Here is a 27,103-nt window from a genome sequence, read left to right as displayed (position 1 = left end):
TTGGGAGTTAAAAAATGTAGTATTTTGATAAATGAAAGTGCTGTATTTTTAAATGATGTGAGCAAAGATGAGTGCTCCGGGTGTGGAGTGGGGGTTTGGTGCTGTGGAATACCTCTTTCCTCATGTATTAATCAAGAGCAAATGATGGACCAGCAGTTGGGGAATTAAGATCTTTTTCTACTTTGCATGAAAGACAATGAAACATCTATATTTTAGAATTTGGTCCTTATGTTTGTGATCATTTGTAGCTTTTTACACTTCTCAGGGTTAATTATTTGTCTTTTTCCATCTTAAAAGCTTGGGTGGAGAACACAGCTCAGATGGAATCTGGGTTCTGTTGTCTCTTATCTCTAATTATACTTTATTATATTTTGTTATCTCTAATTATACTTTGAAGTAGTTTTTCTCTATGCGAGCTTATCAAGTGATCACTTTCAGACTGATCTCGGGCTGTTTGTGCGGTTAAGATTTTAATCATAATTGGATCAAAACTGTTTCCTTATATATGAGCTGACGAGTTAAATATGTTGTAGATATGTATGGACAATATTGCACCAGTCATTTCCCTTCGGTCTCATTTGAGTTTGAGCTTAAATTGATTTTGTGCAGTTTTATTACACAATCTTTTGATCACTTTTGGGTTTTGCTTAACTCTGCTAACATAATTTTTTATTCAAAATTAACAATAAGCGAAAGAGACAGAGTCTTAGTGTTGTTTTTCTGGCACCACCTGGTTCATGCACTTCAGGGCAGAATAAATTCAATTTCTCACTCAATCTGAAGTGCAGTGAGCTGACTCTACTGGCTGAAGTGTGTTGCGTACACTTAACCGATGTGGTTTCTGAAATGAAAAAAACCACATATTCCACTACTTAAGTTCCTCATCATTGTTTAAAACGTTGATTAAACTTCATGAAACATTAATGTCTGGCCAATCTAACATCATATTAACACATTAGAACTTTCATCCATAAAAGTGGTTGTTACATCTGGCCTTAAACGCACATTTCTCTCCATGAATGATCTGCAGAGGAATCAGATTTTAACCACTAAATGAATTAAAAGTAAAACTGAAGGGTATTCTATGGGAGAGGGTACAGACTAGCTCAGATGTAGTCCATGGTGCACTATTGGAAGCACTTGCATTTAGTAAGTTTGTGCCTTTTGGTGAAACACTTTCAAATAATGAGTGGTGTCGTATTTCCTAGATATGTCTTATCTCCGTGTCTGTCCCTTTGCTATCAAACTGGATTAAGTGGAGCAGGTAAATCACTGGGTTATACGAATAATAAATCAACCTCATCTGCAACATCAAACATTGTTCATTGCAGTATGAGTGAGTGGAGGAGGGAATGATGAGGCAAATGGGAGCAACAAGGTAGAATAACATGGTCAGGATCAGTTTATATAACACTCCCTTCACTTTAAGCTTGAGTGCATGCAGCAGAGGGTTGGGCTTACACTCGTATGCGTCAGCCACACATAAAAACATTGCACCCCCTCCCCAAAGGGGTCTGTTCTAAAATGAGAGGAACACGCATTGGAAGGAACAACCGCCACATCTTGGTTAATCTTCACTCCCATCTGTCGATAGTCTTTAGGGCAAGAGACAGGACCTTATTTAGAGCAGACTGCTCAACCTAAAGGCAGGTAGATGGACTCCAAATGGGCATTATGGTGGAAACTTCTGTCCCCTCCTCCTGCTCACACTCTGCTCTGCTGCAGGAGGTAGTGTCTGAGAACAAACGACAATAACCCAACATGATTGTTCACTTCAGCTCTGAATAACTCATGTTCACTCAGCCTGTCACTATACTCACTCCCATTAAATACCCTCTGCTTCACAAAGTCTCTGTGCATTTTGAAAGAGGCTGAGTACATTACTTCCTCTGTCAATCTAAGGGTGGTGTTTATGTAGTTGGTTTCACCAGAAATAGCTACTTGTTTTATCTTCCGAATAGCGAGCAGGTTAGAAGAAGCTCAGTAAGCCAGGTCAAGTTACATTTGCTTAACAATTCTGCTCTCTTTATAACCCTGTTTTCATTCTTTACTTATTTAAATTTTTTGTGTGATAAGAGAGGGACATGTTACTCGTGTTTACATTATTGTCTTTGAGAACAGATCCCTTGAAACACAAACTCATATTTATACACAATTGTAAGAGGACATTTCACAAATAAGTTAAGAGTAATGCAGATATGTGTCTTTCAGAGCTTTGTGGATTGTACCACCAGCTGAAGGCTGAAACTGCCTGAAGATCCAGTGACAAAATGCCAGAAAAATCTCTGCAATCCTGCAGGTACACCAACTTTTAGATAGTTCTGTTGCAAATTATGTTGGTGATATTTCTAAGTTAATTTAAACTGCATCTTCTCTTCTATTCAGGCTCTGAATTATGGGAAATGTTGAGAGCCAGAATGGGGACCATGCCCTATACAGTAATGGACGGGGCTATTTGTCACGTAAGCACATGTCCCGGTCTCTTCGCATCACCAACAAACAGTCCAGACGCTCTCGCCATGCTTCATCAGGAAAAATAGAGCACAGAAACTCTGAGACGAGCACACGCTCAAGTAGCACCCCCAGTATCCCACAGTCCCTAGCTGACAATGGCTTGGAACCCTTCAATGAGACGAATATGCTCCCGGACTTTGGAAGCCCCATTTGGGTGGATCGTGTGGCCATGAGCCTGCGGCCTGTGTCCTTTCACAATGATTTGGCCAGTCCCTCTGTGCACATGAATACGATGCACATCACCCTACCTGGTCCCACGGCAGAGGAGGTGCAGGATGAAGATGTGTACGCAAGTGATGTGAAATACCTTCAGCAAACCCAGGACTGCTCCAAAGAGACAGTCAGCTTCAAAAAGAGGTCTAAATCTGCAGACATGTGGCGAGATGACAGCCTGGAGTTCTCCCTGTCTGATGTCAGTCAAGATCACTTGACCAGCACTGAGGAGATCATCGACATGTCCAATGAGAGGGACTTTACCGACCGTGAAGGCCACTTACAATCCAGCCCCGCAGACTCCACTGACAGGGCAAATTCCCTGGATGAGCTGTACAGTAACACAAGTCCAGCCCGCAGGCAGCCCCATGGCCGCTATGCCAAGTGGCATGACCCCAACAGGTCTGTCAGGGAGGGTGAGGATGATAAGATGCTCTCTCCATCTGAGGAGGATGGGAACACATATGGTGCATACACCCTGCCCTGCCGGCGTTCCCACTGCCTGTCTGAAGGCCTGAACAGTCACCAAGCCACACTGTGTGCAACTATGCAGGGCAGGAGAGCACAGACTATACAGGTAAGATCTGGAATCATTTATTGACTTGTGTTTTACCCCACTAATTTGATTAGAATAATCTCTTTTAAAACATGGCACAGATGATAGAAAACAGAGCAAATGCCTGTGGCTCTAAGTGGATGTGCAGTATATTTATGTCAGATGCTGTCTTAAATGACTGTCAGGGAAGTTAATTGTTAAAGCTTTGTAATGGCTCTTTTGTATTTTGGGACAGAATGTGCAAAGCTGTGCACATCACCAGCCTCTCACGTCATTATTTTGTGTCAGAGTGATGCTGTATTCATCTCACAGATCATAAGCTCCTGAAACTGATTAAGTGTAAAAAGAAAGCTGCGATGTGTTGTTTCCTGATGAAACTGTTGTTTTTCTCAGGAGAGGAGACTGCAGTGATGGGAGCACAGCTTAAAGTCACTCCCCGATAGAAATGCCTCAGGCTATTGTTATGATAATCAGGGAAGGCCTGTGGAAGAGTGTAACAGTAAAATTTGTGTGGTGGGCCTGTCACGAAGGGGCACCGTCAACCTTGGTGAATGGAGTTCTGGAGCGCATGATTGGGTCATGTGACCAGATGGAGATACCAAGCTTAGTGTAACCCCCTTCATCTCCCAGGAGCCTTTGGCCATGTGGGGAGAAGAGGGCAGACCCCACAGTGCCACAGGGAGGGAAGGCTGTACTCATACAACAGTAGTAGCTTTTGCTGTGAGTCATTATTTTTAAGCGGAACCTTCAGATCAAGGGACCCACAGGCTCTTCTTAGGCTCTTGTTTCCTTTACAGATATGCTTCTATCTAATATCTACAAAGATTGCTTAGCAGTCAAATGTAGCCAAGGTAACTGTTGCTGACTGCTAACTCAGTAATGAAGAAATCCTGGTTGCCATGCTGTCTCACCTGTCTTGTGCCTCTGCCACAATTCAGGATGTCACGGCCGGGGAAGGCAGCGAATATGAGGACAGTGGAATCGACGGGGTAATGGTGGAAGCAGAGCACCAGTCTCGACGCTACAAGACCATGTCAGCCTCCTTCTCCGTATGCTCAATGCATGGCAGGAACATGTTTGCTGGCAGTGACAGTGGCAGCAGTGGTGGCGGCGGGGCCAGCGAGTGTGTACAGGGAGTGTACGAGAACTTTCGCCAGGAGCTAGAAATGAGCTCCTGCCAGACGGAGAGCTTGGAGGAGGCAGGCTCCGCCCTGAGTGATGAGCAGAGCACTATGAGCTCCGCCTACCAGTCTGATCTGTTACTCAGCATTGTCCAGGGGATGGTGCGCAAAGCTGGTAAACTTGCTGTCAAGAACTTCCTTGTACATAAGAAGAACAAGAAAGTGGACTCAGCCACAAGACGGAAGTGGAAGAGCTACTGGGTTTCCCTGAAAGGTGTGTTACTTCCCTAAAGTAGCCATAGCATTCTCTTTATTGCTCCACACTTTATTCAATAATGTCATTGCTAACTCATTCCACACTACACTGTTTTTTTTGTAACATTAAGCAGCCTATGCAGAAACACTGAAATCAAACTGATCTAAAATATATCAATTAAATTATATGTCACTTGACTATGCTTAAAATGAAAATATAATACCTCTCGCAATAATAAGTCAGCTGTGCTGCACTTCTTAATCTTGGCCACTGGAGAGCAGAATTAAATTGCTTGAGAGAATGTGGGAACAAACAAAAAAATCCCATTATTATTCTTTCCCTGGGACTGAGGTGTCTGTCCTTTAAAGCAATAAATTATTTTTGTTTTCCAGGATGCACTCTCTTCTTTTATGAGACTGATGGCCGTTCAGGAATTGACAACAACAGTATTCCGAAGCATGCCATATGGGTAGAGAACAGTATTGTCCAGGCTGTGCCAGAGCATCCAAAAAAGGACTTTGTGTTCTGCCTCAGCAATTCCTTGGGAGATGCATTTCTTTTCCAGGTAAGAAAATGCTATCATGGGCCTGTTCTACAAAGAAACCTAAGCAGCCATAACCCTGAAAACAACAACTTTTAAATAAAAGGGTCTGTGTTGGTAGCAGATGGCCAATCACAAACATGGACAGAGCAACATATTTCTTAAAGCGTGAAAAATTATTATACTGAAATACACTGTTGCTGTAGCCAAAGGTTTATCAGTATCACTGGTCCAACTTAAAGCCAGAAATTGTTTAAATTCTGCATGATTATAACTACAAATGTGTGTTCAGCTAAACGTGTTGTTTTTATTCATTTTTAATGTAAGAGGCAAATAATGAACAAACATAGAAACTTAGTTCAATCCGGCCAACAGACTTTCCTGCAAATCTCAATAAATCAACAAGTACAAGGCTGACAGGCATTAATTACTCTCTGTTTTAGAAGTTTGAATCTGTACATTTTGTGTAAATGCTTGTAAAAATGTTTACTTTAAAGACTCTTGCTTCATAAAATGACCATTGCACTATATACATGCCAGTTAGGATCAGATAAGAACGATGGCACTTTTTTTCAAGTTGGTCAGTAGGCTATTTTGTTTACTCAATCAAATGTTATCTCGTTCATAATATGTATCACAAAAGTACGTTGGGTGGGCAGCATAAGCATAGTTACTACAAATCCTGCTTCTTAGTACAGTCCTGCAGGATAAGCTCATATTCCCCTATGGACTAGCAATACCTGGAACAACAATATACCTACTGCATTCCTTTGAATTTTGAATGTCACGGAGCTGCTGTCATGTTTAAACTTTTGCTTTTTTTCTGTCCCAATGTAGACCTGCAGCCAGACAGAGCTAGAAAACTGGATCACAGCTATACACTCAGCATGTGCGACTGCTGTCGCCCGCCAGCATCACAGGGAGGACACGGTTCGGCTGCTTCGTGCTGAGATCAAGAAGCTGGAGCAGAAGATCGACATGGATGAGAAAATGAAGAAGATGGGAGACATGCAGCTGTCCGCTGTCACTGACACCAAGAAGAGGAAGACGATCTTGGATCAAGTAGGTTGCATATCCTCTTCTAATAGATCTCCTCTCACATAGTTCCACATTCAGGTAGCTGTGCAGGATTTATGTGTTAAAAAATAGATCAGCTACTGCGGCCTGTTTTATGATTTTTCCCGTTCCACTTTTGCCTTTCCTTCGTTTAATTTTACCTTTATTATATAAAATAACAGTAAGAGTTATGGAGAATATGTCCAAAGGTGAACTCTTTCCACCTCCTGCTGCTCTTTTTGACTCTTAACACAACTGCTTAACTCAGGAGAAGATAAAGAGATTTGCCTCAGGATGAACTTCCTGCTTTATGTCAGAGACAAACTCCTAAAAATGATAAGTGCTTTTCTGGGTTTTTTTCTGCTTCACGGCTTTTATGAATTATTCTTAAAACATAATCAAATAATGTTTTTATTGCTAACCTCCACACATAATGTAGGTGATTTTAACACAAAAACAGGGAGACTTTCAGAGAATCAGGGAGCAGCATGAAAAGAATTAAGTAACAGATTTCAGAGCTTTTGTCCCCTTATGGCTGCTGGGGCCACAAATTAAGAAGCCCCCTTCTATTATTTTTTTCATGGTATACAGTTGGCAATGGTCAGTGGCCCTCCATTTTCTTAATTAATTACAAAGCTCATATTGTCTTTAACAGGTCTGTTTACAGTGAGAAAGAAGATCAAATTCCCTTTGTCCAGTCAGTTTGGTAGTGCCTGGTTGAAGCCGTTCAGTTTGGCAGTGTCAGGTTTCAAATTGTGCAGAGCTGAATGGATATAGGAGTGCTCCTTAGAAAGCCGAGAAAGCTGAAACACTCCCAGCCTCTATCTGCCAGTGGAATGTGCAGCATTGTTTCTTCGTCTCTGGGCTACTTGGCAGTAAAACAGAGCTATCCGCCATGGTGATGGCCACCTCTTCCAAGCACCAGTTCAGGACCGTGACTGGGAGGGGGCGGCCCAGTGAATAATCACAGTGTCCTGCTCTACTGCCCCAGTAAACATTAGCCATTAGGCAGAGAGAGTGCAGATTGGCATCTCTAACAGAGCTTGTAGGGAAAAGACAAGTGCTGCATCCTGATCTGAGGTTGACAAACAAGACCCTTGATGACTATTTATGTGGAAGTGTTCTTCTGTCCCTCTTGTCTTGCAGATATTCTTGTGGGAGCAGAATCTGGAGCAGTTTCACATGGACCTGTTTCGCTTCAGGTGCTACCTGGCCAGCTTGCAAGGAGGGGAGCTGCCCAACCCTAAACGTCTCCTGGCCTTTGCTTCTCGCCCCACAAAGCTGGCAATGGGTCGACTGGGTATATTCTCAGTCTCCTCCTTTCATGCACTGGTAGATATTATCTTTTTGCCCTTTCATGAAATTAACTGTCCATATGTAATTTGGTGAAGTGGAGTCATAATGTGCTCCCATGAATTATCTAAGCTTTAGTGCATTAACGTTTTTTGCATTTAGCTAATGCCCTCATTGATATGTCTTAAAACCCATTAATACTTGAGTGACTGATGACTAGCTTAAGTATAATTCAACAGCATTAATTGTCGCTGTGGAAGGGAGCAAACTTGTAGCATTTCAGTTGCAAGATGATCTATCTTAACACATTGCCCTTGTATTTATTTAAGTTCTTTGGATTTCAAGTGTTGCAACATTACTGTATCTCCTTCAAAATACACTCTGGCATCATCCTGGCATCACAGTTCTCCCGGGGACTCTCCTGGCAGGAAAATTGATTCCAGAAACTAAAATGCTTTGTGTAAAATCATGTTTTTCTGCAGTGATTGCTATTTTGGTACCAGGGTCTCACACAGGGCACCTTGGGTGTTTTTTGTTGCATATTGGCCTCCTACTGCGGCACCAAGGTTATTCTCTCTAAATATAAAAGCAGCAGCAGCACAGAAAAACATCTATTTGATTTTTATACATCATTGAGGTACTTTTTCCCTCACCACCACCAACGCAGTGCTTTAGAGCAGGTGGGTGGGAAAGCTGCGAGATTGTAGATCGGGATGTCAACCAAGAGACAACTGCTAATAGCTGCCCTGCAGTTTCAATCCTCTAATTTGCTCATCGCTACATCCATCAGTACCTGTATCTGCATTTGGTCCAAAATACTTTTGAAACATTGACAGGATGAAGAGTGAGTGCCCAAGTTGAGTAGCAGTTTAGACAATGCTTGCTCTTACAGCTAAAGTGCAGTTTTAATGTTTAATTCTTCATCTTTGATGCTTTATAATGTTGACACTAGAGTAAAAATGTCATGTTTGCCCAAACCCACATGAGGACAGACGCTTTTATTTAAAGCAACTGCCTGGTGAAATTAGTTCTCACTGAAATCTTACTCATCATAAATACGTTAACCATATTATACTGCTTTTAGCACGATTTAAACATACGTATCTTAACAGCTTTTTGTCATTGGCTCATCTTTATTAACACGTTGAGTTACATTCCGCACTCAGGATGTTAATGGGCTGCATTTAGAAAAGTCAGTGGATGCCACCTTTCTAAAATGCAGTGTGACATGAGATGTTTATGTTTATGCATTTAGCAGACGCTTTTATCCAAAGCGACTTACAGGTAGGCAGGGTAAGGGTAAGGGGGTCTTGCCCAAGGACCCCTACTGGAGATAGTACCTTTCATGCAGGGGATTTGAACCCAGGTCTCCCACATGAAAGGTGGCAATCATACCACTATGCTATCCAGATCAAAAAGATGTCTCATTTGGTCTATATTTGGTCTATATTGGCCCTGATTGTGCTATCCTTTTTTTTGCAGGTGGCAGCTCGCACAGAGACTGGAGTGAGACGGCGAACACAGGCCATGTCCCGCTCCTGCAGCAAGCGCAAGAGCAGGTTCTCTTCCCTTTGGGGTCTGGACACTACCTCAAAGAAGAAGACAAAAGCCCACCCTACAGTCAGCCAGGTCTGTGTTCCCCCATCATCATATAGTTTAGTTGTTGGTTTCAGACTTGACTACATAGTCATTTATTTTCCCCTTTCTAAAAGCAGTTATCCTCACTGTTCTGCTTTTGTTTTTCTTTTCCTTGTAGGTCTTTGCTGATGGTGAGCCAGAGAAGAGGCCTGTTGATGGCATGTTTGTTGATCCCCTGAAGGAAAACAATGTAAGGAGGAATGATCCATGATCCATTCTCTATGAATTAATCAGTGAGGAGTATGTCAAACAAAAGTGGAATTTGCTAAACTAATCTTCAGCCAACAATGATATCAGTGACATATTAGCCTTCTATGCATCCTTAATTAACAACTGTGACAACAACTCAGGGACGTTGATTAAATTTAATTTCATACCTGAAGCAGTTACAATCATATATTATATATGTTATTTTTATATAGATAAATGTACTATATTTCCTGAAAAAATGCTTAATTATGACTATTTTATGGGTGTGTTGACAGTAGCAATTCAGATCGCGATTACAGATGATAAAAGTTTTCTTTAGGCAAAGATTAAAACAGAATAGCGCAGCTGGAAATTTAATTTAATCAGCTCGATAAGTTAGTTGCAGTTGTGCTTACATACTTTTGATGTCTGCGTTGAAAGAAAAGCGAGGACGGAACTGTAAAAAGCTTCCCACGGCCCAACACTGAGAGCGACATCTGGGTCCCTGACCACCTCACTCCCTCCTGGGTTTGCCTGCCAAATGACCAGCCTGTGTTAGCTATCATCCAGCCAGGGGAGTCTGCATTGTGTGTTCTTGAATCCATCTGCAAGGTAACGTAACCAATTACGCAACCTGACCCATGATTCATAATGCTTTTTTGCTTAAGATATGTGTTCCCTGCATGTTTCTACATCTTAGGACTATTGTCAAGGATGTTGTGCTTCTTTGGCTAACATAATTTAACCAGAGAAATGCCAGTTTTGCTGTTTTTTAGGAAACCTTTTTGTCACGAGACAAGATAATATCTCCTTTTTGTACTCATCACACAGGCTCATGAGCTGGATCCAACCAAACACTACTTACGACTCAAATTCCTTATTGAAAATCAAGTGCAATTCTACATTCCCAAACCAGAGGAGGATGTATGTGACTTGGTATGTGCCTGCTTGTTTTGAACGTGATCTTACACATCTTACCTCTTCTTTTCCCACTGGCCCTACCAAGTTTTTAAAGATCAAGGAATTAATTTCAATGACAGTCATTTTAAAGGAATATATGACAAGATTACACTTGGCAGAATGCTACAGTCATAAGAGAACCTACTGTTTTGAATTCTAAATGGGCTTTGTATTTTTCGCCTTTGATTCCATAAGTTCTCTCTAGAGAATGAGTTTCCTGGGAACACTATACATCAAAACATACTTTTGGAGACTACTAATAGAAACATCTGTAGACGGCGTCGTTCATAAAGACATGAAGAAGTGCTTTGTCTGAGAACACAGAAAATGAATGCTCTCCTTTCCTGCTGTCAATAACCCACCCACCACAGTGACTAAAGTCGGCTGGTGGTTGATGATTAATATAATAACTTCTTTTTGTCCTTCACAGCTTTACAAAGAAATTGAGCTTTGCTCCAAAATAACAAAAGTAATCCAGTTTGATAGAGATGAATCCTGTATGATTGGTTATGGTAAGGACATTTTTTGTATTCAGTTGTGACACTGCAGTAAACATATCATGTGTGTTCTCCTACTCATGACCTGTTTTTCAGAGCATTTCCACACTCTGTCTATTAGTCACCCTTCTCTCACTGAACTTTTCGTACCTCTCTATCTTTGCTTTTCCTTCTAAGGTTTCTCCATTTCGGTGGTGGAGGAGGATGGAGTACAGCAGCTCTACATCACTGATGTGAAGGCAGGGGGATTGGCCTTTGCTAAAGGTTCATTTCACTTCTTTTTTTGACAAAAGAGCTATCTTTTTATACACTCAAAGGACAAACAACTTACAGTTAGAAAAAAAATATATATATATGAGTTGCATCAGCTGTTCTCAGCACTCTCCAAGGTAGATTGACATTTGTTCTTTTTTCCGTTTCTCTTTAAAATGCAATAAAATAGGCTTATTTAACAGGTAGGTTTATAGGACAAGTTATTTCTGAAGGAGGTTGATTACTATAATCATAACCACACTGCCTCTCAATGGCCTTGATAAGGGATGATGTTGAATATAACACTTAACTACAACCACTTCCCATTGGCAACTCCGCTGTAGTTCTTCACAGGTTTGTGTGATGTAAAGATAGTTAAACAAACAGAAAATGTTTAACTCCTGCTAATTACATTGGTGTAAATTTAAGCAGTTGGTGTTTCTACTTTACAGGACTAAATGCAGGGGATGAAATACTCCAGCTAAACGGGAAAGACTCCCACAGTCTTAATTTCTCTGACATGAAGGCAGCATTCTCTCAAGCTTCGCTGGCTTTGACGGTTAACACTCTGCCATCTGTGGAACGCCGTCAGCTTTGCTACCTACCGCCACGCCGCTCAGATGCATCAGAAGATCTCTACACTGATATCTTCTCCCAGAGTCAAGGTGAAAAGCACTTTCAAATACAGCCTGTTGTGCTAATCTGGTACAGGATAATGTTTCCTTAAGTAATTTAAAGCACAGGGTACATTTACAGGCTGGCAGGGTTACTTGAAAAGTAAACATCATCACCAGTTCACCTGGAGTGACACGAAAGAAAGGCAAATTTTAAGCTTTGATTTTTGTTTTCCACCAAGCAGACAAGATTTCTCTCCAGTGTCCTTAATGACATCAGTTTGATTTGTGCAAAAAACTGTGTATCTACAATTAATTGGTCTTAATTATGGAGGATGGGCATCTCTGAGCAAATGAATGCAGTCAAACTTTGTGGATTATTAGTATGGTTTTACAAATTACAAAAAAATGACAAAGAGGGAAACAAAATAATCTAAAAAAGTTTCATGAAGCTCATAGTTTGTTGTTCGATGCAGAGGAAATCCTGGATGATGGAGTGGGACTGTTGCTTGAGAGTTCAGGAGACAGCCTGGACGATGACTCTGAGATCTTCAGTGAGTTTGATGAGTGCAGAAAGGTAAGACCACAGCAAACATGTGCCAGTACATCTTGGATCTATGCTTGTTTTTTTTCCTTCGCAGCATCCCCCTCAGCTTTGTGTTGTTATGAAAAAAAACACTAATGAACATTTTGCCTCAGCACAGATTAAGTCACCATCTGTTACTGGCTCATTTTATCTTGTTTATAAAAGCAGTGCAGTTTCCATCCATATTTACATTAAGGTGTTGCTTCTCAACATGTAAAAGTCTGTATCAAGTTTTTCCCTTCATAACACAAAGCTCTAACAGAATTCAGCAGCCTTTGACATCATTAAATCAGTAGAATCAAACTATTGAGAATTGCCTTCATTAAAGAACAAAGTGGATGTTTTGCACTTGGAGACCCGAGGCAAGGCAAAGCATTCCTTCTGAAAGTAACAGCTTAGTGGCAGACGTGTCTTTGATTAAGCTTGCTTTTTAATCGCGTGGTTAAGTGTGGTTATTGGGAGGGTATTACTGATGGTGTATTCTTTTTAACCCTAAATGAACAACAACACATTCCTGACCCTGAGAGTAAGAATAAGCTAAAAGAAATTGATAAAATATCAAAATCCTGACATGTTGCCAATTAATTGCTTTGACTTATGAGATGGCAATGTTTTCTTACACTGATTAAAAGAAACCGGTATCACTTGGGCAACATTTTCTAATCATCTCTCTGTAACTACCTTCAGAAGGACAACTTAAGACAACATTGTATTAAATAAATAATTTCTCAACGGCACTGAAAGAAGTCCAAAGATCAGTCCCCAGTCATCCCTTTTCCCCCTTCAAACTCTGGGCCAGTCCCATTACTGGTTGTTTGCGTTCTCTCTTTAACTTCTTTATTTCTAAGGTTGCATGTTGCTAATTACTGGGTGAATTTTTAAAACTGATGGTATTATGGAAGTGAGCCAAATGAAAACACAAATCCTTTGTCTTATTAAGCTGTGCTTTTTGTCACTTTTTTCCTTTGAGGGTCGATGTTTGAAAATAAACCATTCCAATGCATTGTTAATGCAAAAAGTTCCTTTGTCTCAGTCTGGCATTGAAAGAAGTTGATGAATCAGTATTTGAGGCTCGGAGATTAATGAAACTTTTAGTCTACTGTATTAATTGGCCACCAGCTCACGATTAGGAGCAGAATTATACAGATGTTTGCTAAGGGAACTCGTTTTTAGCTCTGCCTGAGAACCGTCCTCCTGTGTACAAACCGTGCCCATTTATGCGGTCAGTGAAATTATCAATAAGGTGGAAGCTTGTTTCCAGAAATAATACTGTGCAAGCTGTTTTAATTTTTTGTGACTTCTACATTAATAGATCTTTGTTAGTTCAATAATCCCCCTTGACTTGACGGGTAAGTATTTTGCTCATTTCAGTGAGTAGTTGACTGGCTTTAGTACTTAATGAACTTGCAACATTTGTGATTTTGTCCTATACTCTGCAGTTCTCACTGGTGCGTTGCGTTGACCACTGCTCAAAATGATGTAACCCAGAACTATACAAAATGAAATCTTTCCCACGTGTCTGCATTATGTTATGGCTGGCTGAACAGCTAAGCACACAGCCACTGGTCTGCTGCAGGCTAGCGAAGGGCCAAAGAAATGTAGCCAGGAATACAACAGCATAGCATTCCAGTATTGTGCATCAGCAATAATGGTAAAGCCACTGGGACGATCGCAGTTCAAGGGCAGGAAGGTCAGCCAATGACTACAGCTCATCAGGGTTAGTAAATTCAAATTGTTCACCTGGGAAACAGATAGCATCTTCAAAAACTGCTCCTGCCGTCAGAGGAAGGCACAGCAGACGTTTGATATATTTAACTGCTTTTGTTTTGAGACAATATATGGCGTAAATAGCAGCATTAATATTGTTTTCTGTTACCATCATGATGTTCTATTGTAACAAATGTTTTTGGTAAAATAATTCTAACAATAGAAATTATGTCTTTTTATTCCCTTTAATTTCTTGAGCAGCATCTTTGGGAAAGTAGGAAATAATTAATTGAGGCATTGTTGACATATGAAGTAAAGCTAATCATCAAATTTGCATGTTAAATAAGTGTATGTCAGAGATGTAGGACATCTACATATGTGATAATATTAGCAGGTTTATGCAGTATTTCATATACTTTGGTATTTATTATTAAATCTATTTTCCAGACTGAAAAAACCTTCTACATCGGTTTTCCTCTATCCTTGCTATCCTCTATGTTCTGTGGCCTACTCTGATGCAGCCCCCCCCCTCCCGCACTTTCTCTCTGAATTCCTGCATTTATATTCTATTGCTGTGTTGCTTACCCAGCCAATCCCGCTTCACTGCAACCTTGAGGACGAAGCTCTTCCCTTCTGCTGCTTTGCTCTCAGTCCAGTCAGGGGGATTATCAAGACTCATTTACAATGATGCCAGAGTTGGCCAGATATTCACCCTTACAGTCACAATGTGTGCCTGAGTTTATCCAGACTGTGGAGAAGAGGGAGAGGCAGAGAGAGAAAACAGCAGAATATTAGTGACAGAGAAACAGCAGACTGTGAGGGCGCAAAAGAAGGGGAGTTGGAAGGCTGTAAGTGCTGGTGGGCGGAGAGGAGGAGGCTGAGCAGCTTCACTCATCCTTCATCACAAGCACCACAGCACCTTCTTTTATAAAACAGGGAAGACAAAAGGTCTGAAAATGTGTTTGAGGGACACAGTGTAGACTTAATTCTTCAGAGCCTGGGGTCTTTTTCTCTTTGGCACTTTAATTGACGCTGATTGTCCACCGGCACCGGCTATGTCCGTCCTGAAGTGGAACAAGCACAGAAAGCGCTCGTCAGACTCCATCTATGACATGCTTCATCTGGTGAGATTCCTTTGATGCATCTCTTCTTTACATGAGTTCCTTTTGCTGCTGCTGTAATAGCTGTTGTCTTAGTTAAGGGGGAAAGAAAACAAACACCTTTCCTTCTCAACATTTGTTTCACACTCCTTCTTGGCTGCTAAAGACAGGAAGCTGTGAGTCATCATTGTGTCGCAGAGTTGCCCCATAATCACTGGAGTGCTCCACAAGATAATAAGGAAATAAATCACTGCGTGCAAGAGCTAATTTTCCACAGATCTGACCCCAGACAACTTGGACTTTACATGACTTTGACAAACTACCCTGAGCGTTGTTGCAGTGATTGACTGTTGGAGAGTTTTCTCCCTCGCCTTGTAAAGTTGTGATCTCAGGCTTCTGTCAGTTTCAGAGGGGAAGATATGTAATCTTCTCTCCATTTTATGTGAGTGCTTTGATGTTTTCTAACTGTTTGATTTATATTTTAAAAGAAAGGGGATATAATTGACTCCGGTGTCTCAGTTTCACCCATGACAGTGTATGTAATTAACATATATTTCATATGATGTGATAGCGAAGGCTTTGTTCTTTCTTTCTGTGTTCTTCCATCCTCTTTCTGCCATGTCATAACTGTTCATGCACGCAGAGCTGCAATGGTGTTAATTAGCTATGACTGTGTGAAGTATGACTGGACTGTGACTGTCTTTGTGTGCTCAGTAAAACTTGATGAGCTTAGCTGAACAATTAAACAGGCTGTGAAGGATTGGATTTATTTCTGGTCCTATTTTAAGTCTCAAAAGCTATCTCAGACATGAAATATACAATATTAATGGCTTAATCCGTCTGATAAAAGTAGTATTCCTCTTTCAGATAGGTTCCATTTTTATGTTCATCCAGGCTTTATTCAGATGTGCCCACAGTGACTGTTCACGGGGGCAACTTTTCTACATGTTCAAAGGTTTAATGTGCAAGAGTTTGAACATTTACATAACAGAAAAGAGCTGTTGGCTATGCAAAGTTTTTTGTTAATAATGGCTCTCTTATTAGAGCGGGAAGTCACACGCTCAATGTCTGTTGAACTCCGAGTCTCTCTATCTGGTGTTCTGGCAGCCAGATTGACTTTAGTCTCATTCAGACAGTGAGCCAAACAAATTCAATTTACTTTAAAACTAAGAGGGGAGTTCCGGCCTGTTACATTTGTTACGTTTTTGCCTGATCGGAATTCATGCACACTGAATCACTTTTGCGAACTGGTTATAAATCTCTATCCACATGTATGCAAATAGTTGGATGGAGCAGACATAGATACTATCACCATCACTATTTAGATACTGTTTTAATGTCTTTATCAACATCTTGTTGCCTTCCTTCTGCTTTGGTTTAATAGCACCTGAGTCAGCAGTGACACTAACTATTTATCACTTGACTCCTTATATTCAGCCCTGAGGATTCCAATAAGCATCTATTGGCATTAACGTCATGTACCAGCATTTTGTTGTAAAGCTAAAGACTGCAGCATCGCTGTGGACACGTTAGGGCTTTAAATTCAAATGTGAAAAGACAAGGCAAATTGACAGAGGAAAGGCTTTTTTTCCCTCTTTGGAACAGCATATGAGTGTCTGATGCAATGATGAGCTTTTTGTGAAAGATATTAACTGACCCTAACCCTTGGACACACATACCCTTTCATTTTGAATGACTAGTCGTGTGTAAACTTTTGACACGTAATTTATCCTTGCAGTTTAGACACCGTGCAATGATGTCATTGATAAAGATGCAGATTTGCTGACCTTTGTTGGTCAGTCATGTTCAGATACCGGACGGTGTGTGATAACTGGCTGCACTGATGTATTGCACGGCACCGTGGTAGATGGTATCCAGAAGCTTCTCTTAGTGCCTGGATTCTTTTTTAATTCTTTTTTGGTAGCGGATTCAGCATACAAAACATCTCAAAAATCAAATATAGACAGTATGATTTTTTTCAGCAAATCATTTTTTTATGTTTTCAAAGAGGAAGGAGATTTAATCTTTTGAGTAAGACTATGCAATTTAGTGTCTCATTTGTGGACAAAAAAGAAATCACTGAACATTTCCAGAGATTTGGTTAAATTTGATTAATAAATTAACTGAGCTAGAAAAACTTAGCTCGAGCAGTTTCTCTAAAGAATTCTACCTGTAACTTGTGTGTCTATGATTTATGATATTGCGTTACATGCACATAACTGTACGGCCTGGAATGCTGATGCAGATAATTAGACAGAGAAGATTACAGCAATGATGGAAGAGATTGAACCCAGATAACATGTGTTAGACTGAACAAAGGGTTGATAAACAAAGAAAAGCCTTGTGCTTAGCAAGGAAAGAGGTGGGACAGAAATACTGAACTGCAACAGATTTCATAAAGAAGCAGTTTCACCATAAAGTACACACATAATACCTCAGCTGGCAATTTATTTCTGATAAACCACTCCTCTCGCATTGTTCCTGGAACTCTGTCTTTAAAGAAAAGAAAAGCTAACTTGTTTATTAAAGTAAGTTTTTATAACTGTGAAGATATGAATTCCTGCTTTTGTTATCAGAACTGATCAAAAGTTGTGATGTAAAAGATGCCCATGGACCGTATTAATGAGATCACAAATTAAAGTATGAATGAAATTACATATATAGTCATTTTTATCTTTTATCTAAAGCTATTTACAAATGAGGAGCAACATTCAAACTATGGTATAAATAAAAACTCTATACCTCAACTGCTAAATCAATTTATATGAATTTTAATGACAGACTACAAGTAGTGAAGGAAAAGTTATACAAAAGGAGAGCAAAAGTGCAAGTAAGTGCAGTTTATATGTGGAACCTTAAATTAAAAAAGGCTATGCTGTGACTGTCTTCTTCATAGAGATGACAGTACCACACGCAAACCTGGGAAGGGCATTTGAATAGAAGCTTGCTCTGTAGACAAGTTTTAGTGACTTGAGATGTAAACACAGTATCAGCCGTCTTTTTATAATCACAGGAAGGTCTGCAGATCAGTGGGAGCTGTCTGTAAACTGTAATATGGCAAATGCCCACAAGCTCGTATCATCAGCATAGAAAAACAGTACTATGCTAGAAAATTAATCATTTATATAAAGAGTAAAAAGTAATGTATACAATATGTAAATGTTTCTCAAGGTTCAAATATCCTTAGACCGCCCGCTGGCAGAAACATCAAAACACAGACAGCAGCTTATTCTTGACAAATGTTGTGACCAGAAGAATCTAAAGCATTAGACAGATACACAAATAGTGGAGCCCTACTTACTATCTAAATGGTTTTTCTGGTGTACATGAGCTTTGTCAACTCTTTTTCAGCAGATATGACAGCAGAACTGAAGAGTTATCTGACTGTGGATGCCTCAGATTAAGCAGAAAATACAGTTGGATGTTACATTAAGATGCATTTGCGACATTTAATCAACCGCCGTGACTAACAGTTCCTAGTTGATCCGGAGGCTGCCTAATGATTTTGGGAAATTTGTCAAGAGGGACAAATGGCTGTCGAGCCTCACATGTGAATGTCTGCTTGATTAGATAACAATGTTGATAGTCCCTGTTTTTCTCATTTTCTTTATCATATTCATCGTATGATAGAAGAGAACACACATAGAAAGAAATCCCTCTTTCTACTGTCTGCTCAGTGGTGAATCTTGAAAGAAAATCCCTGTTTTTGTTTTGTACATTCTATCTTATGCAAAGGACATAGTTGTTTTGATGTTCTGAGACGTGTTGATTGACAGTAACGCAGATCTTAATTAAGATTATTTTTATCTGAGAATTATAATGTTCCATCCCCTGCAGCTGTGAGGAAGCTATACTATTATTATTTCTCAGAGGAAGTTGTAGGTGTGATCGGATAAATTTGCCTCTGCCAAGTTTATGAAACACCACATATTATGAGGTAGAAGCATCTTAGTCCCCCCGTTAGGCCCTTACACCTGCGTGTTTTATCTGTCGTATGGCTATAACTGCCCCATACAACTTTCCCTGTGAATCCTTATATTTTTTAATTAATTAATTAAAACAATTATTGAAAATATGAAATAATCTTCTGATGGATGTTATTAGAGCCTTTTTGTTTAGTGTTTTTATTGATATGAAAAGCCGAAGGACCTTTTTTTCTCCCCCTTTTTCAGTTTTCGCTGGTGAGGCCGTAGCCTCCTGCAGACAAAGTAACTGTATTTGTTCAGCCACGGAGGCTTTTGTTGAGAAGGGTCTATTTTTGTCCAAAATAATAGTCTAATGCACATCAGGGCCGGTCACCACGGCAACCCATACTCTTTGTAGACAGACTGTTGTGTGTATATTTTGATTCTGTGAAAGAGTTCAATCATTACACCACTGATACATCAGTAAGAAGAAAAGCACAAGGGAAAACAGGGAAGTCAGTGAAAGAGAGGGGGGGCGGAAAGTCATAGTTATGATAGACTGAAAATAGACCAAATTAGTGCAAATGGTTTTTTTAGAGCTGCCTCTCTGCCTCTTTCCAGGCTCACTCTCTGCACAGTCATGAATCAGTGCATATCGGTAGGTAGAAAGTGGCGTTTGCACAATAATATTTAAGGTGCTGATCGATGGCGGACTGCATATTTCTTCAGGTTTGGAATATAATTTAATCATTTTTAATCTCAACACTTATCTGTCTCGTCGGTTTATTTGCAGAGTACGGAGCAGGTCGCTGCTTTCTGCCGCAGTCTCCATGATATGAATCCCTTGGAGTGTGGGTCCTCTTCGCCAAGCCCAGACTCACCCTTTCCACCTACTGCAACTCCCCGACAGCTGTCTGATGCCGACAAGCTTCGCAAAGTCATCTGTGAACTTGTGGAGACCGAACGCACCTATGTCAAAGTCAGTATCAGTCATCTTACTTGTACTAGGCAGATGGTGTTTGGGAGCGCATATGCTACCTTGTCCCATCGATCTGAGTTTTTACCTGCCTTAGCTTGTGCTTGCCCTGCGTATAATACCTATCTTATATTAATAATCCATATTTATCTTAGTGTCCCTGGAGATGTGAGGGGGGCACAGCTGTGCCCTTGCCTGGATATTTTCCAATTCCTTCCAATCCGGTATAAATATGGCTCTGTGGAATAACTGGGTTAGAGATGGTATATAATGGGATAATGTCAAGGCTGTCTAAAGTGTTATAACTCATTTTAGGGGGCACAAATGTACTTATCATAGAAATGACATTATGCATGATTGATCATGTGCTGTACAACCTTCAAAAGGATGGTTTGTTTTTGTTGGGCGATTTGTTCAAATTATGGACAGTTGGACGTGTGGGTGCACAGTGTTTCTTTGTGTGCAGAAGTGGGACTTCAAGTTCAATTGCTATTACAACAAGCTATAAGCAAAGCACTAGCAAGGACTTTAACTGCTAATTAACTTTTAAAATATGAATGCAAGTAATTATTGTCCATATCATGCGTGTGCCTTATTGAAGATTACGTAACCAAAGTATGAACTTATTCATTATTCCTTTGTAAATTTCAGCTTGTTACTGATGTTAATCCTGCAGTTTGTTAGCTCCTATTTTCTGCAAAATATTACTAACTATTTCTATTAATTTATTTTTATGACAGTCTGAGCACAGGAGAATTTAGGCTCTTTAGAATCTTAAACTACTTGCGATTGTCAGGCAGTTGTAAGGCACTTCAGAATTAGCTGTTTTACATGGCTTATTAAATGTTTATACCATTAATTTTACTTAAAAACACTTGCAGAAATGCCTGTTCCTCTGGCTTTTATTATGGATTCAATATTTCCTTTTCTTTAGACCTATTTTGTTGTGAAATATTTGTAAAATTATTTTAAAAAATAAAATAAAATAAAAAACTATTCAGCTTAATGACTTTGGGCAAACCTGAATCAAACCCATTTTACTCCTGTTCTGCAGGATCTCAATTGCCTCATTGGGAGGTATTTAACCCCACTGCAGAAAGAGACCTTCCTAACTCAGGATGAGGTATGTAATACGTTATCCATGGGTTTTTTAGGGTTAACTTTGCTTTTAAATGCTTGCGGTAGTGAAATGTTCGAATGAAAGCTGGTTATATAATCATGAGAAATGTGGCTGTGTAGGAGAAGAGGGATAACGAGGGGATGAAAAGTGAGGTTGGAAAGTAAAGAGATGCATTTCATGCATTTGCAACAGTTAAATTAATTTTCTTATACTGCAGTTTGAGTTTCCATACTGACAGTAGCAAGCAACCAGATAGATTGAAATATTATGGAATGCTGTTAAATTATAGAATTTTCTTATCTGTACTCAAATGGACTTTTCCTCCAGCTGGATGTTTTGTTCGGCAACTTGCCAGAAATGGTGCAGTTCCAGGTTGAGTTCCTCAAAACCCTGGAAGATGGAACCCGACTGGTTCCAGATCTGGAGAAGCTTGAGCGAGTCGATCAGTTTAAGGTATACCTTCTCTTTTTGAAACATACATCAAAAGATAAGACGAGCAGCAAAACTTTATAGGAACCAAAAACTCTTTTTATTCCCCAGAAAATCCTCTTCTCCCTGGGAGGCTCGTTTCTGTACTACGCAGACCGCTTTAAAATCTACAGTGCTTTCTGCGCCAGCCACACCAAAGTCCCAAAGGTTCTTGTAAAGGGTGAGTAAATGTGCTCCTGGGTTGACATTTCTCCTTGGCTCGAGGGAAAAGACGTATTTATTCGTCAACCATCTGCCTTGAATTGCAAATCTCTATATATCTCCTCTGTAGAGTTTTCATGCGCAGGGTTGTCCATCCGACCTCTGCCTGCATACTTTTAAACTGCAGGCTATCTGGGTTGAAAGCCCTGCAAGATTGCATGATATATAATGAGCAGTGTTGAACAGCCTGTTCTGTAGTCTGTACACCCACTCCCTTTAAAACTTCACTGGATCACTTTGTTTGTCACATTTATATTCAATGAGTCAACTGATTATCTGGCATGCAGTTATGTACGGCTGTTTGGATAAAGCTGTTTCCTGAAGCAGTAAACAGCTTTTTTTTTTTGTTTGTTTTTTTGCTCACTTGCAATTTCCTGTTTTTAGATAAGAATGACTGTTGAAACAGTTCAGTCCCACTGGCATGGTTTAGGGTGATTTCTTATGGAATACAAGTGAAATGCACATCAACTGGGTCTAAGTCTAAGTTTGGGTCATATTTATACCACCATCAACAAGTTTTCTGACTGTGAATCACAAACCATACCTAAAAGGACTTTAGTGAACCACTCAGTAGTATCATACTCACACACACACACTGTTTTTTATCCATCATTTCAGCCAAAACTGACCCTGATTTCAAGGCCTTCCTTGATGAGCGGAACCCCAAGCAGCAGCACTCTTCTACCCTTGAATCGTACCTAATCAAACCCATACAGAGGGTGCTAAAATATCCCCTCTTGCTGAGGGAACTCCACTCCCTCACAGACCCAGACAGTGAGGAACACTACCACCTGGATGGTAAGACAAAGTTTCATGGCAGACTGAGAATATTACAGAAGAGTGCTGAAGTATATACATCTACAATCAAAAGTTCAGCTCTAACTGTTGTTTTCTTAATTACTTAAGTTGCTATGAAAGCAATGAACAAGGTTGCCAGCCACATCAATGAGATGCAAAAGATCCATGAAGAGTTTGGAGCGGTGTTCGACCAGCTCATCACCGAGCAGAGCAGTGAAAAAAAAGAGGTAGGGTTGGATTAATGTGGCTTGGATTGGTTCTGGTAAATAAAGAGTCCCTGTGGGGTGGCTGTTAATATTTTGCTACAATTGTCAGGTTGCTGATCTGTCAATGGGTGACCTGCTGCTCCACAACACTGTGACCTGGATTAACCCACCTGCCTCCTTAGGAAAATGGAAGAAAGAACCTCAAATGGCAACATTTGGTACGTCAGGGGAATATAATGCTGTTTTTAGCTACGGTTACACTTTGCTGAAAAACTGTGAATAACTGAGTAATTTTTGGTTTGGATTTGGTTCCTCCATTTATTTGATGACTTTACAAACAGAAACAAAAAGCTGCATACGTGCACCTTCTCCAGCTGTTTTCTCCTTGTCAAATAATCAAATTTAATTTGCAGCTGTCTTGTGTCCTTGTGTCTTTTCAAATAGTAATTGTTTACAGAAAAAAATTTATTCTGTATCAATTGAATTCAATTCAATTTTATTTATATAGCCCCAAATTACAACAATTGTCATCTCAAGGCATTTAAATAATATAGTCCAATTCAAGCCAATTGGAATTCAATTCAATGCAATCATAATCCATTTCATTCATATAGAGCCAATTCAAAAAAATAATATCCTAGTTAAGGAAACTAACAGATTGCACCAACAGATTGTATCAAATAATCAGAATTTTTTTCCCCTTAATGCTCCTCAGTGTTCAAAACAGCAGTGGTCTTTGTCTGCAAAGAAGGGTCCAAGCAGAAGAAAAAAATGGTAGGTTTTCACACTAAATCAACACTAAATCCTGTTTTTTAGAATCTGCACCTGAACAAGCAACATTTATGTTAATATTTTTTTTGCAAGCATAGTTCAGGGAAGTTCACAAAATATCTTTTACTGATTTAAGGGTGGTTCCCATCGAGTTTCCATATCCTCAGAAGAAAAAGACCCCTTCCGATTCCGTCACATGATCCCAACAGATGCCCTTCAAGTCAGATCCTTGGCCAACGCAGGTAGATTACACAATCAGTGCTGCACTGTGTTTTTGAAGTGCTGAGGTCTGATTCTAAATCCAGGAAGAATTGTTCTGGAAAATCTTACCAGATTGCTCTGTTAATGAAATAATGTGTGTTTACCACAGATGGCGAGAGTTCTGCTGTGTGTGAGATTGTTCACATTAAATCAGAGTCTGAGGGAAGGCCAGAGAGGACATTTCAACTGTGCTGTAGGTGAGGAACCCGTCGAGAAGACGTTGAATTCCACTGCAGAGTGAAGCTTTCGTGGGACTGATACAGCCCTGCCTGCTGTTATCAACAGAGTGACAAACTGATAACATGCCCCTCTATTCCCCCTCAGCTCTCCAGAGAGCAGAAAAGACTTTCTGAAGACCGTCCATTCCATTTTGAGGGAAAAACATCGCCGGCAGCTCCTAAAAACAGAGAGTTTACCCCTCAACCAGCAGTATGTGCCATTTGGAGGAAAACGACTCTGTGCCCTGAAGGGGGCCCGTCCAGCCATAAATAGAGCCGGTAAATGTCAGACTGTGACTGCATTCATCCTACAGCTCCAAGTGTCCCAATTCCTTCGGAACTGACACAGATACGATCTTTTTGTTGAATCCAGGTTTTTCATTGATGGTTTTAACCAAAGAACGTGTTGCAAGATAACTGCAGCCAAAGGAAGCTGCAGTTGTAAATAAAGCGAATATAACAGTGTCATGGCTGCTTAAGGGAAATTTGATGTATTTAACTTGGATTTTATCGTTTGTAACTGTTAGGATAATGATCAACTTTCACCAGACAGAGCAAACTTTGTCACAATCTGCTACTTGACATCATAGGTGGAAATTGTGAGGGGAGAGGGGGGAACATCATGGGAAAAAAAGGGTTAAAAGGATGAAAATGGCCCAGTTAAGCTGTGTCCATTGCTTGACTCAACTATGTATGTAACCATGCAAAGTGGTTTGGTCAGTCTTTCATCCAGTTCTTAACCCCCTAACCCTGACCCCCATCCCCCCAACACACTCAAACACAAAGAGCAGAGCTGGGTACAGCTGGGCAATGAGGCAGAGTTTCAGGCATGTTTGTTGATGATTTTTTTTAGCCCTTTGAAACTGAAAAAACGTTAAGACGGTAGTCTTTGTGTTGTGCTGAATAATGTGTTTGGTAGTTCTGAAAGAACCTTAGATTTGTTCAAATAGAAAGAGGTGGCAGGTTCAGGGTCAGAGAGAAAACCTGAAACCTCAAATTAGAGTACGAAAGACAGGAGAACACTGAATGATCAACTATTAAAGCAACAGTGGCCTCCTGAAATTGTAATACTTTAATACTAAATCCCAAAGTAATGTCCCAAGATCTTAAACTGTTCGCTGTTATTGATTGTGTGTTTGTGATCTTTCTGCAGCATCTGCTCCAACCAGGACACTGGGCAGAAGAAAGTTGGTGCGCAACCGCTTCACCATAGACACCGACATTGTTTTTGATGGGGACCTGGAACAGCAGGACCTTGCATCGCCTCAGGAGCCCGACTCAAAAAGGCTGCAACAGAAGAATGAGCCAGATCAGCACCAGCAGTCTGAGTTAGCAGCTGATACAGACCGCTGGGTGGAGGAGCAGTTTGACCTAGAGGAATACGAAGACCAGGAAGAGGTGAAGGAGACAGACATCCTCAGTGATGACGATGACGAGTTTTGTCTGACACCCAGAGCTCTATCCACTGAATCTGATCTGGAGGGGCCCATGATGGCTTTATCTTTGGGGGGTACAGAAACAGAAGAGAGTGAGAGCCTTAAATCCCCAAATGCGAGCGAGACACCAGATGATGTGAAGCTATCAGACATGGAGAACAGCTCCATAAATGACAACATGGAGGCTCAGAATCCAACAGAGACGGATCAGATTTGGGTACGAAGGGAGCCGACAGGTACATCCCCAGACTGTTCTACCTAAAAGCTGATGGGAACAGGCATGTCTTTACATGGGCTGCACAAAGATCACTCATCACAAACAATGCATGAGCATTGATGTATATTGCACAGCTAGTAGAAAAAACAGTATATCCTTCTAGACTTTACTTATGCTGAATGCTTTTTTGTACAGGTAAGATCATTTGTGGAGCAATAAAGGAATCCAGAATGAGGGAGCTTCATCCCAAATCAGATGCTGTTTCCTAAATGTCAAGCGTTACATTTGAGAGATGAACTAATGGTACAATCATGGAGTCTAATCAGTTGCTTTGATTGGCATGGTTTGCACATTTAGGCGGCATTTTATAGTCCCGCCTGCTGTTGCCAAATTTGGGTGTTGTGAGAACATTAATATTGGTTTTGTCCAACTCAGAGATATTATGATAGTTAAGGGCTGTATGGTATTTGTCCTTAAAGACATAGAATAATAAATTGCAAACAATGGTCTTGTCTTGCATAGTTTACTGTACTTGTATATTTTCACATGAATACAAACACACTGACTTGTGTAATGATTTTGATTTTGTGTTTGACAGACTAAAATGATGGCAGTCTGGAAGATAAAGTATTTCTCTTGTTACATTTAACTGCAGAATTATGTAACAGCCCTCATGTCACAAACTGAGAGAATTTCAGCTTATTTTATTTAACATAATCCTGTTTTACTTGAATTTGTATTTGCTGTTTCCTGATTTTGTTTACTGTGAAACCATACTTTTGAGTTTGACCTATTTGCTTTTCAGTGGCGTCACTCACTGACACTTCACTCTCCGTATTGTAGATAAATTTCACATCAGCTTCGTTAGAAATTCTTGTGTGTTCAAGAAGATGGTTTTCTGGTGATAAATCACAAAGCAATGCTTTTATTTATTCATTTGTAAATGAATTTGTTAGCAACAAACAAGTAACTTTTTTTGCAAATAAAGTCCATATTGCTCATGCAATCAAGGGTAAATACTTACAGTATGGCTGAACAGTGAAAGAAGTCATACTCGTAAACAACTCATTGTGCTACTAAGACTGCATTTTTATTACTCTGTATATATAAAATGTATTGATATCATAATAAAACATTTGTTTCCTACTTATAATTCAAAACCCCTCTGTCGTAATTTATTTGTTAGCATGCTTATTCAACAGCTTAACTTGATCTGTACAGCTTAGCAGACATCTCTGCAGAGCAATTTTGAGGTGTGAGAAAACCACATATATCCAGAGTACTCACCATACCTGAGAACAACAGAACAAACCTGTGCTAATGTTTGTTGACTGTGAGTGATGTGATGTCTTAGTGATGATGGAGGCGTCAAATATCTGTTATAACTGGAAACTAACTTGTAAAAGTAGTCA

General features: G+C 40.1%; 1 protein-coding gene across 3 annotated transcripts in view; it reads left to right on the top strand.

Annotated features, from left to right (window-relative positions):
• Positions 1-26,832, top strand: part of LOC140314080 (rho guanine nucleotide exchange factor TIAM1-like) — a 43,067-nt gene extending 16,235 nt beyond the window's left edge. The window contains exons 2-27 of one of the 3 annotated variants that reach the window (XM_072392113.1): positions 2,212-2,299; positions 2,386-3,304; positions 4,222-4,678; positions 5,053-5,225; positions 6,039-6,263; positions 7,404-7,589; positions 9,033-9,179; positions 9,307-9,378; positions 9,819-9,989; positions 10,209-10,313; positions 10,768-10,849; positions 11,012-11,098; positions 11,539-11,751; positions 12,177-12,277; positions 19,792-19,977; positions 21,029-21,097; positions 21,422-21,547; positions 21,635-21,743; positions 22,403-22,582; positions 22,691-22,809; positions 22,898-23,006; positions 23,504-23,562; positions 23,696-23,801; positions 23,930-24,017; positions 24,145-24,317; positions 25,192-26,832. In XM_072392113.1, the coding sequence (XP_072248214.1) occupies positions 2,396-3,304; positions 4,222-4,678; positions 5,053-5,225; positions 6,039-6,263; positions 7,404-7,589; positions 9,033-9,179; positions 9,307-9,378; positions 9,819-9,989; positions 10,209-10,313; positions 10,768-10,849; positions 11,012-11,098; positions 11,539-11,751; positions 12,177-12,277; positions 19,792-19,977; positions 21,029-21,097; positions 21,422-21,547; positions 21,635-21,743; positions 22,403-22,582; positions 22,691-22,809; positions 22,898-23,006; positions 23,504-23,562; positions 23,696-23,801; positions 23,930-24,017; positions 24,145-24,317; positions 25,192-25,736 (4,797 nt within the window). In that variant the 5' untranslated portion in view covers positions 2,212-2,299; positions 2,386-2,395 and the 3' untranslated portion in view covers positions 25,737-26,832. Of the gene's footprint in view, positions 1-2,211; positions 2,300-2,385; positions 3,305-4,221; positions 4,679-5,052; positions 5,226-6,038; positions 6,264-7,403; positions 7,590-9,032; positions 9,180-9,306; positions 9,379-9,818; positions 9,990-10,208; positions 10,314-10,767; positions 10,850-11,011; positions 11,099-11,538; positions 11,752-12,176; positions 12,278-14,606; positions 15,118-19,523; positions 19,657-19,791; positions 19,978-21,028; positions 21,098-21,421; positions 21,548-21,634; positions 21,744-22,402; positions 22,583-22,690; positions 22,810-22,897; positions 23,007-23,503; positions 23,563-23,695; positions 23,802-23,929; positions 24,018-24,144; positions 24,318-25,191 lie in introns of those variants that run through there. The other 2 variants (XM_072392114.1, XM_072392115.1) reach the window with 2 other exon arrangements.
• Positions 26,833-27,103: the final 271 nt, after the last annotated feature.

The sequence above is a fragment of the Leuresthes tenuis genome, unplaced genomic scaffold (assembly GCF_036924035.1).
Source record: "Leuresthes tenuis unplaced genomic scaffold, fLeuTen1.0.hap1 SCAF_9, whole genome shotgun sequence".
Classification (NCBI taxonomy): domain Eukaryota; kingdom Metazoa; phylum Chordata; class Actinopteri; order Atheriniformes; family Atherinopsidae; genus Leuresthes; species Leuresthes tenuis.
This window is presented reverse-complemented; position numbering and strand designations above follow the sequence as displayed.